Source organism: Lissotriton helveticus, chromosome 4_2, assembly GCF_964261635.1.
Source record: "Lissotriton helveticus chromosome 4_2, aLisHel1.1, whole genome shotgun sequence".
Taxonomy (NCBI): Eukaryota; Metazoa; Chordata; class Amphibia; order Caudata; family Salamandridae; genus Lissotriton; species Lissotriton helveticus.
The window spans coordinates 18,209,342-18,225,408 of NC_136064.1; the positions used below are offsets into that span (position 1 = coordinate 18,209,342).

Sequence of the window (16,067 nt, forward strand, 5' to 3'; positions counted from 1 at the left end):
TTTCTTTCTAGGTCTGTTTGCATTATAAAAACACCCTCAGAGCAATTCATATATTAATTTAGAAAATAATGTTAACCAAGTAAGCACTAAGAGTGGATGGGCTAGATATCTCAGTGTAGTGCTGGCCTGTATTCACTTTACCACATGGGCCTTGCCTCAATGTTGTGGGACATGAGTGGACAGGCTACCTCCCACGCGCGACTGCCTGCAATGCTTACCTGAGCGATTATTTTGCTCGACTGGATCATTGAAGCATTCAGAAGTTTGCCCGTCGTCACCTGCATAAAATAAGGGTGCAATATCCGGATGTTATCCACTTTCACATTAAACATGATTGGAGGCTTTTTCCAGAATCCCTTGGCGGGCTGCTAAAAAAAAACAACATAAATACAACAGGAGTGAGAGGAAGGAACTTCTATTATAACTGAAATAGTTAATAAGAGGTGAAACTCAACGAAGATACAAAAAGGTATGCTGTTCCTAATATCGAGACAAAGGAAAACTGGTTTTATGTGGTCAAGAAGAGTAGTAGGATTCCTCCTCTTGGAATAGGGGGCCCTCACACACCCGGCAAGTTGTCATGCTCAAGACACTAATTAGGCCCCTCACCCCACAGCACCAAATGGCATTTGGAATAAAAGATCTCCGCCAAAGAGCCCCTCATAGGGAGCCTGTCAGGTATTGCAAGTATTACTGACGAGGAGCAGCCCATATCATGATGCATGGCACGTCGCCGGGTGAGTGAGGGCCCTATCTCCCAAGAGGAGGAATCCTCATCCTCCTACACTTCATGACCACATAAAACCAGTTTTCCCTCGTCTCGATATTAGGAACAGCATACCTTTTGTATCTTCATTATTGTTAGGTCATGTATGCTGGACCGGTCTAAAAAGCCCTTAGTCCCTCCTTTGTGATAGGTGGAACTCAACAATATAACATTATCAAAAAATCTGATCATTTAATCTTACTTAGGTTTTGACAGGTAGGGTTATGTCTCATTAAAACTGAAGAATTTAATTTAAAATGAGTATTGCAGCATTGTTCTGGTTACATGCACAGTCCTGAAACCAATGTTCCTAATACTTACCCTCTTTTCATTATTTACAACAGATTTCAACCACAGTAAGTCGAGGTGTTTGAATGGGACCAAGACCATTAGAGTCTCCGGGTTGTTCTCTATTGAGTGATCGAAGTCCGCAGATTCGGGGTAGAAGAAGCGCATCGTTGTCTTGTTCCCCACATCCTTCTGGTACCGTCTAACCGGGGCGTTGTTCAGTCTATGGAGCGAACAAGGTAACTTTAAACACTAGCACATGTCTTTGATCATGGCTGTGGACACATTTTACAAGCATCTCCCTGTGTCCTAACATCTAGCAGAGATGCCTGCTTCAAGGTCAAGTAAAAGTTACTTACTTGTAATCCTTATTCTCCATCATTGGTAAATTTACAAGCACTAAAGGTTGCTGCCTATGGACAGAATCTTTAATAGATCAAACATTTTCTTTCCAAAATCTAAACAACAAATATCAACCTGGCATTTTGATTTTTATAGCAACATTTTAACTAAACAGAAAATTAAGGGCACATCTCTACTGTTTTTATTTTTCTTAAAGACCCATTTCAGAAATAGAAACAAAGATTTAAAAAAAGCAACAGGCAATAGTACTTATGAGTGGCTAGACTACCTTACGGCGCCCCACAATTGAGAGGGAGTGATCACCTGTGTGCTAATTGTTTGATACTAAAAGGAAGGCTCCTAGCTGCCCTCTCTGCTCCTGCGATCCTGATTCCTGCAGATATTGCTTTTGAACTTTTAAAGGCACCTTCTTGGTACCTTATCATTGCGCGTGTAGGAGTGTGAGGAGGCAGTGAGGAAGGAAGGCTCAGGTCTGGGAATGCGAGGTCTCGACTTGGAGAGCCTTCTCAGGCTCTGAGCTCTGCTGGAGATTGAATTTTGACAGTGACAGACATGCCAGCCTGGGTGCCCAGGGCATGTAAGATTGAAGCACCTGCTGAGTATGCGTGCCTCTAGTTGGGCAGTCAGCTTAACACCAGAGTACCCATGAGGGGCCCGAATGGCAGAAAACCGGGAATGGAATGCCGCAAAGTTTGAACGACAATGCAAGTTTGGAAAACCAGGAGCCGTATTACACATAGGGTGCACTTTCCCAGTTTGCACCACAGCGCATCTTTAAATAGGTGAGCCATGCACAGACGGGGAAAGTGAGCCATATTATGAAGCTTACGCTGCCCTAAAGGGAGATCGAAATCGTGCAGTGCATTCAAGTGAAAAACAGTGCTTCAAAGCCACTCCGTGTTTCACTGTGCAGGTGGCCACCCTCCTACACTTTAAAGAGGAACTAGAGATTCTTTTTTTTCAGGCGGGTGTAGTGAGTGGGTGCAAGTAGATTGGCCCCCTCTCCAGAGGGCTGCCATCAGTGGGCGCGCCTTTTTGTGGCACACTCTTAGTGCGCCTCCTGACAGCTTCTTTGCCTTTGCGTCAGTGTTCATATTACGGCATGGGTGCAGGGGCAAAGTGATTCCCTCATCTACAAGGGGTCATGCCGCCATGCAAATGAGGAAACGCCCTCTAATGATAGCGCTGGCGCTAAATGTGAGCCGGCACTATCACTATTACAGAAGGGGTAGCACAAACGCCTGCGGCTCCTTTTGTAATACCAGAGTACCTTGGGGTGCACAAAATGGGGGCACATGCCTGTTGCGCCCCAGTGCACTCAATTAATTACAGGACCTGTGCCAGAGAAAGCAGAGGACAAGGAGGGGCTGCATAAATGGCCTATCAATTTCTTGTTTAAATGGCACTGAGGAAAAATAGGCAACGGGTAGCCAAAAAGCTCTCTGTCCTCCCCCCAGAAGCTCTCAGAGGCACTTTGGGCTTCAAGTTCTACATTGTTGTTGGGGCACCCAATGATACCTGTGGCAGGAGCTTATGTACCAGGAATGACATGTACATGGTTCTGTAAGGCGTTTAGGATAATCGAGTGAATCAGGGGAGGGTTGTACACTCTGTACTCTGTGGCTTCCTGCCGCGTGACAGTTCATTGTAAGCACAAGAAATTGATACTTATGAACCCAGAGGCTGCTCAGAACTTTCTGCACTCAAGATGAGAGAGCTGTGAACATGCTGGGAAATGGGGTCTTTGTTGGGCCCATCATCTTGCCTTGAAGGTACTTGAGGGTAATAAAGTGACCTGTCTGAACAGACGCAGCATATGTGACATGACGGCGGCCTTGTTAGAGTTTGGTGGTTGGACTACTTGTGTTCATTCCAGGTTTTAAAATGTTTAAGAGCCTATATGTTATAGGATGAAGGCAGTCGCCACATGGATTAAGGACAGCTGACTCAAGCTTAACTCAGACAACTCCGAAGTCCTCATCCTGGGCTCCACCCCGTCCTCCTGGGACGATTCATGGTAGCCTGCAACGCTCTGCACCGCCCCGCACCTATGGACGACGAACAAAACCTTGGCATTATTCTGCCGGAACCCGAAGGTTCTGCGACACAGGACACAGACTTCCAGACATCTCAGAGGCCGACACAAGATCACAGCAAAGCTGAGACCTGTAGCCATCATGAGAGACGTGGGACCGGAACTCCTGGATACCGTAAACATTTGATAGTGCAGCGACTTCCCGAGCTTTCCCGAAGTTGTGCATTGGGCTACTTGAATTCCAAGCCCCAAGCCCCATTTGCACCAAAGATTGTGGGCCTTCACTCCACGAGTGTTCTGTGGGCCCGCTTCTAGCATTTCCGCTCGAGGCTCCTTCGCGGTCCCTGGTCCGTCCACTGGTGGGTCCCCACGTAGTTAACTATTCTGTTTCTTGGGCTTTTCCTGTTGCTCTAGATGGTCCCAGACTCCCCTTCAAAGGGTGAGTCGCTCAGACCTTTCTGGCCTGCACCGAAGCCAATCTTTGCTTTCTGCGTGGGTTGCTGTTGCCAAGGCGTGTTGGGACCAATCCGGAAACCGACACCGCAGCACTCGACATCCTGCGTGGGACAGTTCGAATCCAGCTTCTGGTCGTCCTTGACACCTCCAGGTCCTCGTGGCTGAAGAGTCAAGCTTCACCTTCTTCACCTGAAATCACCCGACATTGGTTGGCATCTTCTCATCGCCTTCCTGGTCACTGGCAAGTGACCCAGACACTGTTCCCTCTACTTTCAGGTTCTTCAGATCTTTGATCCACCCTTGGGTCCACCAGGACACTTTCGACTTGGTCGCCAGCAGCACTTTGCAGCAGATGGCCATTGAAAACGCAGGCAGGCAAGATGCTTCTTTGGTGCACGTTTGAACAGGGAAGGTACTCCTTGACCCCAAGGGAGATTCTTCCGTCTTCTAGTCGAAATAGAATGTCGAAGGTCCAGGATATATGTTGCAGAGTTTCGTAATTTGAAGTCCTAAGGACTGGGTTCCCATACTTATACGAAGTTTAGCGGTTGGACTTACTCTAGGGTCCCACCTATAGGAGGACCCAGGGTGGGGGTGGGTACATCCCTTTCCCTTTGTCCAGTTTCACGCCAGAGCAGGGGCTGAGTGCCCCTGCAACCAGTTTGAACTGGGGTATGCACAGGGACACCAAGTGCACCCCCAGCACTGTCTGAAAAGCATTCACTGATTGCACCCACCCAGCCCCAATACACTAAAGCCTGTCGGGGGAGGTGGTTACACCTCCCTGTGACAGGAAACCTATTGTCCAGGCCTCCCCTGCCGGAGTTTCGTCCAGCAGCAGGAGGTCAGACTTGTGCCTGTGGCTGCAGCATCCATTTTGTGCTGCCAGGGCTCTTTTAAACTATTACCAGTCAGGTAAGTGTGTACATGTCTTCTCTCTCTAGAAGGGTGGAATTCTACCCCCGCCGCGAGAACTGGTTGGGGGTAGGATTCCAAAGTGTTTGACACCAAACACGACATGTTTCCATGCAGCCATTCCAAAGTTACCAATAACCGCGAGGTTATAATGCACTTAAGAGTATATGGTCTGACTGTATCACAGAACAGCTACAGAGAAGTGATTCCTAAAGCTGCAGAGGGGTCCTGCTCATGCATGGGCACCCTCTCACACAAAACCAAGCACTCTGCCTTCAGGATTCTTAAGGGCTGCCATAGGAGTGACTTATAGGTTTATATGTGTCAATGATATAAGGTAGATATAGGTGACCTATATCTCAGTAAGGGGTGCATGCACCACCTTACCCAGGCTGCAGTAGCAGACCTGTGGTGTCATTTTGGAAGGCTTCCCAGGGGTGGCATAATACATGCTTCAGCCCCTGGTAGGCATCTGGGGTACCTACGCCCTTAGTACCTAAGGTACCATATACTAGGGACTCACAAGGGTAACCCAGTAACCAATCTGGAGTGTACCTAATGTACATGCAATCAATTTAGAGAGGAAGCAGCTAGGCCGGGGTCCTGGTTAGCAGGGCCCCAGCCAGACTAAAGTCGAAAAACAGTGAAACCCCAGCAAAAAGTGGGGGTAACCACAGTAAGCAGATCCTACTCCCCTACAACGCTTGCCTACAAAGCCCTCCACAAAGCTGGACCTGCATACCTCAACCACTGCCTCTCCTACACTCCCACTAGACATCTCCACTGGCCCTGGCCACTATCCCACGGATCTGCAAGACCATGGCTGGAGGAAGATCCTTTTATCTCGTAGTAAAGACCTGGGACTCCCTGCCTCTGCACCTCAGTCAATCACAATTGCTGCCGCAATTAAGGAAGGACTTTAAGACCTGTCTCTTCAACTTAACAACTGATCCTCTCGTCCCTCCACTCAGCGCCTTGAGACCCAACACGGGTGAGTAGTCGCGCTTTATAAGAAACCTGATGGATTTATTGGTTGCAACTCCCCCACTCTCCCCCATAATCCCTCCCTTCCCACCACCTTCGTCCTTCCTTCCCTTTTCTCCATCTGTAGAGACAGGACAAGAGGGGCTTCTGTGCAGGGGGTTAGGCAGAGATGTTGCCTATTCTCGCGCTTGAATCTGAAGTCTGAGGTCTAGAAACAAGACTGTTTGTTGAGTTTTTTGTATTTGCTATCCCTAAGCCTTCTGATGCATTACTTGTTTAAATGCTTAGTTAAAAGATTCCATCCTATAACAGCAAGCTCATCTCCAAGGAAAGGAGGTGGAAAAACTAGGGACATTACAGAACAAAGGAAAAAGAAAAGCAACAAAAAGATGACATTATATAGTGACTGGCCTATAAAATACTCAACCATGCCATATTTTCACGATAACAAACACATACACAAATTAATCCCATATTGGGTATGAATTTCCCTTGTGGACATTTATAAAATCTGGCATTACTCTGGCCCTCCTGAACCAATGAAATAAGACTCAACATGACGGTGCCAGGCAAGGTAGGGGGCCACCTCCCGTTGCTGCACAGATCACCATTGGCAGAGATCTCTAAATATGGTGGGCTGTATTCCGCCGGAGCGGCAGGGCACAAGCTCTGCAGAAGGCACAGACTGAGCCCACTAGATATAGAGGGCTGTACTCCGCATGGGCAGCAGCAGGGCACGGGCTCGGCAGAAGGCATCGGCCGAGCCCTATAAACATGGTGAGCTGTATGTACTCCGCCGGAGCGGCAGAGTACATTTCTCCACTGAGCTGCCTGAATGAAGGACAGCTTGTCCTTCATCGCGGGTGCCGCTCGCCTTGAGGTTCTGACCCAGCGTTCCAGTGTTACCTGCATTTCGCTACAGGAGTAACAGCTAATTTGCCCATTTCATCGTGCCACGAGAGGGAGGAGAAAACCAGCGCGAGGCCGCAGAGGAGGTGAGAGGCGCGGTCCCGGGACTGCGAGGAACAGCGTCAAGTCCATCAGCTGTTTCCTCTTCCCGCGTGAGCCGTGCCCCCTCCCAGTGCCACGCCCCCTTTCACCCTTCAGCGATTTAAACAAGGCCCGTAACGCGCATCGCGGGACGCGCGCGGGTCGTAGCCCGGGGCGAAGCCCGGGCCAAGGGCGGGCCCGTTGTTGCCCGTTAGTGACCGGCAGAGACCGGACCGGGCCACCCCTTTTGGTTCTTTGCACTGGCTTCATAGTCATTTTATAAGTCCCCACATATGTCTGTTATGCCTGGAAGAACCAGAAGTAAAACCAAATCTGCGATGGCCGTAGCCCAAATCACTGGGCCTATTGACCAATTCATATCCCGGGTCAACGAGACAATTGACCACAGTATCTCTTTACTGGAACGAAGAGTATCATTAGACCTTATGAAAGCCAAGCGCTTGTCCTTGGGCCCCTTATCAACTGTAACCTCACCCCCTCAGCAAATTGTAATCAATTGTTCTCTTCCCTTACCTCAACATGCTGTTGGTACACTTACTGTACCAAACTCAGTAGACTTATCAGTCTCTCACCTTGAGTCTGATTCATCATTTGTTGACTTAGAGACCACTCCAGACCTTGAAGCTTGCCAAACACCTGAAAGGCCAGAGCCCACTACAGACAACTGTCTTCAGGATTTAGGGAAAGGATGCATTCCCGTATTGTCAGAACTAAGGAATATCTCTAAGACCAAGAAAAAACCTAAAACTAACAACAGGAATCATAACCTTGCGACACCAGCTCCAAATTCATCATCAGGCATACCCTGCTGGGTCGAAAATATGGTAGCAGACCTAAAATCAGATCTTGAAGCCTCAATATCGGCCCAAATCAAGCCCTTAATGTCCAAAATTGATAGGCTAACATCTTTTATCAATACTAAATGGCCTAATAAGGCAAGTGGAAATGTGCCCACTCAGACTCAAGGGAAAACTAAAGAAGCGCCCTCGGCGAATGTCATCAACAGCAACCTGCCAAAAGATCCCACTGTAAAGGCCAATATCATATCGGATAAACCGGGAACAGTATCGCATCACTTGGCCCAAAGGGGGGAAAAGGCTCCTGCACCGCTACCAACTTTTAGTGGTGCAGTCTCTACCACAAAGCCCCAAACTCCTTCTGGTTCCAAAAAAGTGCCTAATCAATCTGTTAAGGGGCCTAAAAATATAGCCACCATCTCGACAGCAACTACTTCTCTTAACAAGCCTGATGATCCTAAGCCTAGGTCGGCTCGATTTAAGTCAATTAACTTGCCGCCGGAAGTGTCACCTTTTGTGGTCGTACTGACGGGGGTGCCACCACTGAAGGAGGGGAGAAGAGAAACCCTAGCCGAATTAAAAAATAAATGCGCCCAGTGGCTCCACATGCATAAACCTCTGCCCAATAACATGTGTGGTGAAATACACGCAGTTAGAAGAGGAGATTGGGTAGGTAGAAACACCAAGACTATAGCAGGTGATGTTATAACCATTAATTTTAGGAGTACAGGGGTAGTGAGCTATATTTGCAACTCACCTAATAGTGGGCCGGCTACTCAAATATACCCCCTTCCCTTGTCCTACTTTCTACCCATGCCCCCAAGACAATTTCCCCCTCAATTTAGCTTCCCATTAAATAGAGGGTATACACATGCTCCACATCATACTACTCATCAGTGGCAGCATCCATGGCAGGGTCCACCTCCTCCTCTTGACCCCTTTGTATCCCAGTTTGCCCACTGGAATAGATTCAGTGCGCTGGAAGAGGTGGATTGACTTAATCCCAATGAGGCTCTCCCCATGTATTTTACCACCAGTAGGGGTGAGGAGGAGGACTCACATGCTATGTCTTACCTGTTATGCCCTAAAATTCCAACTGTGACAGCCACTAGCCTGATTAAGCCATCATCCTCTGCCTTTGAGAGGGAATGTACAGAATCCCCTAGCCTGGGAGACACCGTTGGCAATAGAAGAGAAACCAACAAGGAGAAAATAAAAATCCTTAGTTGGAACCTTGCGGGCATCCATAGGAAACTGGATCTACCTGAGTGGAGTGATCTGGTTGAAGCACATAAGATCTGCATGTTTCAAGAGACCTGGAGCACAGAACCACTCCACCGGGTTGGGTTTGTCACCTTTTTTATCCCAGCAGTAAAACCCATGAATGGGAAGGGGCGTCCATCGGGGGGTCTCATTACTTGGGTAAGCATTTCCCTGAACTGTAGAATAACATCCAAACAGATAAATAATCCAGATATCTTAGGCATTCTACTATGCAATCCATGTAGAGCTTTGTCTCTGGCTCTCTACAATGTTTATGCTAGAGGTATAAAAAATGGGCACACCAACTGTAATATCAGATCTTGAAGTGCAACTCAGGGATTGTAAAGAAGCTGACTATACCCTAGTAGCAGGTGATTTTAATTGCACCTATGAGCCACTCCCCCTAGATGGTATCCCTGACTTGGGCGAAGAAGACAGTAGATGGGGCATCCCCTCACTCTCCATCCCTCCGATTAGGCGCTGGACTCGCAGTGCAGTACAGCTAAATGCACTGACCTTAGAGTTTGGGCTAAGAGCCACCAATGGCCGTACACCTTCTGATCGGATGGGCGCCCCGACGTTCAACAGGGTTGGTCATACCTCAAGGATTGACTACATCCTGCCGGACTTGGGGCTTTGGAGTTGGGTTGATGATATGATTGTCATACCAACTGTCGAGAGCGACCATAATTCGCTTTCCCTAACTATCACGAATCCCTGGTCTAATGCAGCACTGTCAGCACCTTCCAAATGCTTGCATAAGGTTACTGTTTCCTCTTGTGGTAGGCGCTTAAAGTGGGACAAAGTTGTCAGTAACCCTGACAAACTTGCTAACATAGAGGTGGTTCTTGCGGCCTCACAAATAGAATTCGATACTATTGATTTAGCCACGGCAGCGGATAGAGCAACACCCATTTTCGAAGCTGCTGTCAAGACTATAGGGGAAGCCTTTTGGGTCAAGGGCAATGCAGGGAAGTTTAGGCCCCAGAATAAACCCAAGGGAATGCATGTCTGGTATACAGGAGCTTGCAGGAATGCTAAGTCCCGGCTAATTGAAGCCGTCAAAGGCAAATCTCATTCCCAAATACAGCTAGCCAGGAAAGAACATAAGAGAATACTGGGTCTAGCAAAAAAGGAGTGGGAAGAAGCCTACTGGCTTACTCTTAAAGAAGCTAGCTTTAAGAAGGATTCTAGATGTTTTTGGGACACTATTAGAGCTCGGAACAGGCCTGATAGTGATCTAATAACTTGTAATATCCCTAGTCAGGCGTGGGTCAAACATTTCTCTAAGCTATACACCCGCCAAGCTGACCAATCGCTATTGAGCGTTTCCCAAGGGGGGGTTGCGGGCCCATCATTGCTCCCTCCAATTTGGAACATTCAGCCTAGCGATTTTGATTTTACTATTAAGGAGGTTGAATATGCCATAGGCACTATTCTTCCCCAAAAAGCGGCTGGTCCGGATGGTATCCCTGGTGACCTTTTAAGATCTGACATCTTAAAGTGGGGTAAATTCATCCATTCCCTACTTGTCGCTATTTGTAGGGGCGCCCCTGTCCCCTCCTCGTGGAAAGGGCCGGAAGTGGTCCCTATCTATAAAAAAGGCCCCAGGGAAGACCCGGCAAATTATAGGCCCATTAGCCTGTTGGATATCAGCCAAAAAGTAGTTGGCAAGGTTATACTGCTAAGAATTTTAAATTGGGTTGAAGAAAATAAAATCCTCACTGACTACCAGGCGGGTTTTAGAACAGGAACTGGGACAATCGAGCAAGCTTTTAGGCTCATGATGGTTTACTGGAAGGTTGTGGTCATAGGCAAGGGCAGTCTTTATCTCGCGTTCATCGATTTAAAGACTGCCTTTGACCTTGTACCTAGGGAGACCTTATGGAGCGTACTGGCCGATATGGGGTTACCGCACTACTTGCTTGTGTTGCTTGTTAGGTTGCACGAAAAGAGTTTTGCCCAGATTAGGTGGGGCCCAGGGGGGGAAAAAACCAATAGTATCCCGGTAGAGAGAGGTGTACGCCAGGGATGCGTCCTGGCTCCCACTCTTTTCTCTCTTTATATCAACGGGGTGGTTGAGCATCTTCGGAAACAACCCTCCGATGAACCATCCCTGGCTGGCGAACGCATACCAACCCTCCTCTTCGCGGATGATACCCTTTTAATATCCAAAACCCCTATAGGTCTCCAAAGACTCCTAAATAACTTTCAATCTTTCTGTGCTAATCGTGGCCTGGTAATCAACACTAGTAAGACAAAATATCTTGTTCTGAATCCTCCCAAAAAACCAGTCCGCTCTTCTATTTTGAATACTGAACCGCTGGAAAGGGTCGAAGTTTTCGACTATCTTGGGATACGCATCTCACATAAAATGGATTGGTCACCACATTTGGACAAAATGCTTTTAACTCATAAGAGAATAACAGGAGCCCTTCTGAAAGAACAACGCTCCTGCAAAATAAGACCTATAGCTACTGTCCTAGAGATCTACTCGGCCAAGGGTGTCAGCTCTGCCCTTTATGGGGCCGAACTCTGGGGGTCAGCCATCTCCGATGCTCTACCAAGATCTGAGACGAAATTTTACAGAGCGATTATGTCTCTACCGCAGGGAACACCCACGGTCCCGCTAATGTTGGACCTAGGATGTCGCCCAATCGATGACCTCGCAAAATTTCGACCACTCTTGTTATGGGCGCGGCTGTGGCGTGTGGAGGAACTCAGCAAATACGCCCAAGGCCTTGCAGAAATCATGTCACTACCTGGGTGGCACAAAATTAAATGGTTAAGAGACATGAAGTTGCTGCTAGCCAATCTGGGCCTAAATGAGGCGTGGATAAATAGAACTTCTCCCCCGAAGTTAACGCTCAAGAAACTTTATTGGGACTGGATCTCCACAAAAAGAAATACTAGTACTACCATGGGCAGACTTACTGAGGATTTCCTGAAGTTTAAAGACCAACCTAAACGGGAATTGTATCTTGACACTATCGAAAAACCCTTTGATAGGGCTCTATATTTTAAATTTAGAGCAGGAACCCTTCCCCTTTATTCTTTTACTTCGAGTTGGAAATCACACGTTCAAACCACAGAGCTTTGTCCAGCGTGCTCACTTAAACCAGAGTCATTGGCGCATTTTATGTTCGAATGCACCGAGTATGCAACTCCAAGGAGGGTTTGGCTCAAAAATTTATGTCGGCAGTTAGGTACCAAGAGTCATGTGATTGCAATCAGGATTTTAATGTCTGATAGCCGTCCCACCTATGCTTGTGTTTTAGCCAAATTTTTATCATGGGCTTGGTCCATCCGTATCAAGAGGCTAAAATTAACTGTTTAATTCCTTTTTACTGTTTAAATGAACTGCTTATAAATTTGTAAAAATGTTCTATATATGCTCTATTGATTTTATAAATTATTGTGTATTGTGTTTATGTGCTGCTTTTATGATAATTTTTTTTATCGAAATAAAGCCTTTTGACTTGACTTGACTGGACTATGAAATATACAAGCCACTGTTATTTTGTTATTTTAATCGAACAGGCAATATTGTCAAGGAAGGGGTTTTCTTTTTTTTGTGTTGAATTTTTTTTATTGGATTATTCAATAAAATACATAGTAAATATCAAGATGATAAAAGATCATAGTAACAAAAATACAGAGAATAATAATAAAGCTTATTCGTAGCAAAATACATTCATAGTTAACAGCACAAAAGTTATGACCTAGTATGAGATAACAATAGCAAAAGATATAAACTGAGCGTAGCATGAAAAATGAGTGGATGAAAAGAAAAGAAAAATATGTGAAAGTAAAAAGCAGAGAGAAGAGAAAATAAGAATAATGAAAAAGGAAAAGATAGTAAGAAAGAAAATAAGAAAGAATACCAGAGTAACAGGAGGGGGAAGAGGTAAGAATAGGGAAGGAGGAAAAAGAGAAGGAAACCAGAGTATAATAATATAGAGGGGAAGGGGTTTTCTAAGAATTGCGATAGGGAAGGAGAAACGGAAGACTAGGAGCAGGTCAGAGTCCCAGGGCGGTGGCACTGGTGAGAATTAAGGGCTCCTTGGCTTATATTGGCCACAGTTTAAAATATGTGTGTTGAAGTCCATTTCATCACAGTCTCAGCAGGGTTTTTAGAAACAGGCACATGCAGTGAGAGTCAAGTTTATTCTCTCGCCAAAGCAGCTCTCCTCTCTGCATGACTATACTGCCCGAATCCTTGGTATAGCGCCTAACTGTAAACTGAGCTCCTCTAAACGCTGACAGTTTCTGAAAGATGCATCGGCTGATGGCAAAGACATATACAGTGATGTGCCCAAGAGCACATAATTCATTCAAGTAGGGAAGCCAGGATTTAACTTTGAGCCTCTTGGTTGTGAACTCTGTAAATGTAATCATGAACCCACCACTCCCCAGTAAATACATTCTGTTCCATAGCTCGCCTTTTTGAACCACAAATGTAAACATCCGAAACATCCGGGTTCCTTCCTTAATTGAACCCATTACTACGCTATTTCGGAGGACGCCCAGTGTTGGCAGCCTGTAACCCCGCAGCACGCGGCTGCAAAACGGATGAGTCCTTTGAACACAGATGTGGCAAGGCCGGTGTTCAAACTCTGGTCCCAGAGAACTGGTTTGTTCATTGATCAGCAGATCCGTGAATGAGTGACTAAATGAATGCAACCATAGCGCGCGACTACCCAGGGAAAGGAAAAGGATGCAGCTGATAGAGCGCACAGCCAAGACAAACCAGCTCACAGATTGAATAACCAGTGCTCAAAAGTCAAAGATTTAGATCATGCCATTGCCATCAAGCCACGTGACATTTTCATCTAATTGTGGCTTCATGTAATGTTATTTTCCAAGTCCTCAGAGGGTCAAAGGTCATATGACGCCATGTCTCTCTGATGTCAATGTTACACTAAATACTGATTTTTAAAATTAAAATAAATCCTATAACTTTTTTTCTCACAGAACGTGTTTTAATATCATACTGTGCCGTGTCAATCTTAGTAGAAGATTACGTCAGTGAGGTCACAGAGTGCATCTGTAATTCAGTGGTTCTACTTAAATTAGGATTTTTGTGTGCAATTAGTAATGTTTCAAGTACACCCACTTCTATTTCTCAAACTCAAATTATATAGCTCCTCTTTTTCTACTGGCAATTTTGGTGCTTGGTTTAATAGGGTTCACCATACACGCAAACCCTCCCAAACGGAGAGGGAGTATTCCCCCCCCCCCCCCTCCTATCCCTCCCACCCCCTTCAATATTCTTCAAGCTACAAATTGTGCTAGTTAGGCTAAAATGCAAGTTGGCACCTCAATTAACCACCACTTCGGTCTATACATCTCTCCGTATACATCGTCAGCTGCTCCTCAATGGCAGCACGTGTATGAGGGGTTTTCTGAGTAGTGAATGCCTAGCCTGCTCGGACTTCAGCACCGCAGCCAGGGCACAAGTCGTAAAAAAAGAAGTGGGGGGACGCTGTCACCGGAAGTGACGAGGGGCCAAAGAGTGAAGTCCAGCTGTTTGACAGGGGGGACGGCATCCCCCCGTTAAAATAAGTGGGGGGACGCCGTCCATCCACGTGGTACCCCGACTCGAGCCCTGACCGCAGCTGGTGGTTCTTTCAAACAGCATCCACACAAAAATAACTATTTATAGGGTGCAGTCATGCCTGACAACTGACAACGTCTGACAGCCCTGGTATAAAAGCCAAAAACACTTTCCAAGCTATCATTAAAGCATTTGGTGCTCCACTGATGTGGTATGTGGGGGGTGGGTGACTGGGCAGCGTCTTGCCTGCAGACTTCCCTCACACCTAGAGATATGCCAGTCTGTTTTAATGTGCTGTGCTTAGCCATGTTATCTCACCTGGCAGGGGACATGTACATAATGGGTAGAACAGATGTTCGTATGCATCTGGCACAGCAGTGTTTGTGGGAGTAAGAGCCCGGTTTTCGCTTGTGCATTGCATTCTTACCACCTCGATGATGCTGTTCCCCCTTCCCTCCCCCCACAACTACAGAAGATGGGGAGTGCTCCAACGGCAAAATACTTTTTGCCGGGGGCACGGTCATGATAATTGATATATATATTTTTTTGTAAACGGTTTTTATTGCAGAACTAGATGCACAGTCCATTTAACCTTACGGGATCGATAATTGATGTGAATATGAATATTGGACTCAGACGGTTGAGACACACAGAGAGCTCTGTGGAAAGAAATGGTCGGATTATTTTAGAAAGTTGGTGGCCAGCCAGGTCCTTGCTACTGGTGCGTGGCAGTCTATTGAAAGATCCTAACCCTCCAGGACCATTACTGACCCGAAGTGTACCCCACCCTCCCCTGAGCTCCCCACATCCGAGTCTTGAGTTTGTGTTTCTACTTTGAAGCTTGTCTGATATTGACAGAGGGAGCGGCTGCACCGGAGGCTTCCCCGCCACTGCCGCAGACGTGGCGGCATTAACGTCGCTGCTCTAATGCTTTTATTTTTAGGATACACCTTTAAGGTAAACATATGTAAAACTATATGTATTATTGTCTTAAAATCTGCGTAGCACATGGCTTTGAACGGTCGGGAGAGAGAGATTAGTGGGACACACGTGCAAGAAACACACTGGAACGAAATTTAAAGAAAAAGAAAGGTTAAAATACACGTTATTTTTTTAGCCCACAAGGATGGTCTGATTGGAAAAGGTGTGCTGGAAGATAAAATAGAGAAGTCAGGTGCCAGTCGCAGAACATCAGACGAAAGGCATAGAGACTTTACAGCCTATGCAGCGCACAGAGGAGTTCCTAAAAACGAATGGGCACGTTTGAAGATAAGCACCGAATGAGGTGAGACATAACAAAATTAAAACGAGCACTATTAGCATCCCAAACAAGCATCCGGGGGAATCTGCAGGCCATGAAACCACAACACGAGGAAGAGGAAACTGAACTACAGCATCCTGCTATTCACTGCGCCTGTGCGGTGTCTATTCACTGCGCTGAGTCTATTCACTGCGCCTGTGCTGCGTCTATTCACTGTGCCTGTGCTGCGTCTATTCACTGCGCCTGTGCTGCGTCTATTCACTGCGCCTGTGCTGCGTCTATTCACTGCGCCTGTGCTGCGTCTATTCACTGCGCCTGTGCTGCGTCTATTCACTGCGCCTGTGCTGCATCTATTCACTGCGCCTGTGCTG

General features: G+C 46.7%; 1 protein-coding gene across 6 annotated transcripts in view; it reads right to left on the reverse strand.

Moving 5' to 3' along the window:
- ST3GAL4 (ST3 beta-galactoside alpha-2,3-sialyltransferase 4) overlaps positions 1–16,067 on the reverse strand; it is a 520,175-nt gene that overhangs the window by 67,099 nt on the left and 437,009 nt on the right. For all 6 annotated transcript variants that reach the window (XR_013594038.1, XM_078640129.1, XM_078640132.1 and 3 more), the window contains 2 exons: positions 1,088–1,277; positions 219–368 (listed from right to left, as the gene is read on the reverse strand). Coding sequence is in view for 5 of the 6 variants with exons in the window: in XM_078640129.1 (XP_078496255.1) it covers positions 219–368; positions 1,088–1,277 (340 nt within the window). In the remaining variant the exon portion in view is untranslated. The remainder of the gene's footprint in view (positions 1–218; positions 369–1,087; positions 1,278–16,067) is intronic.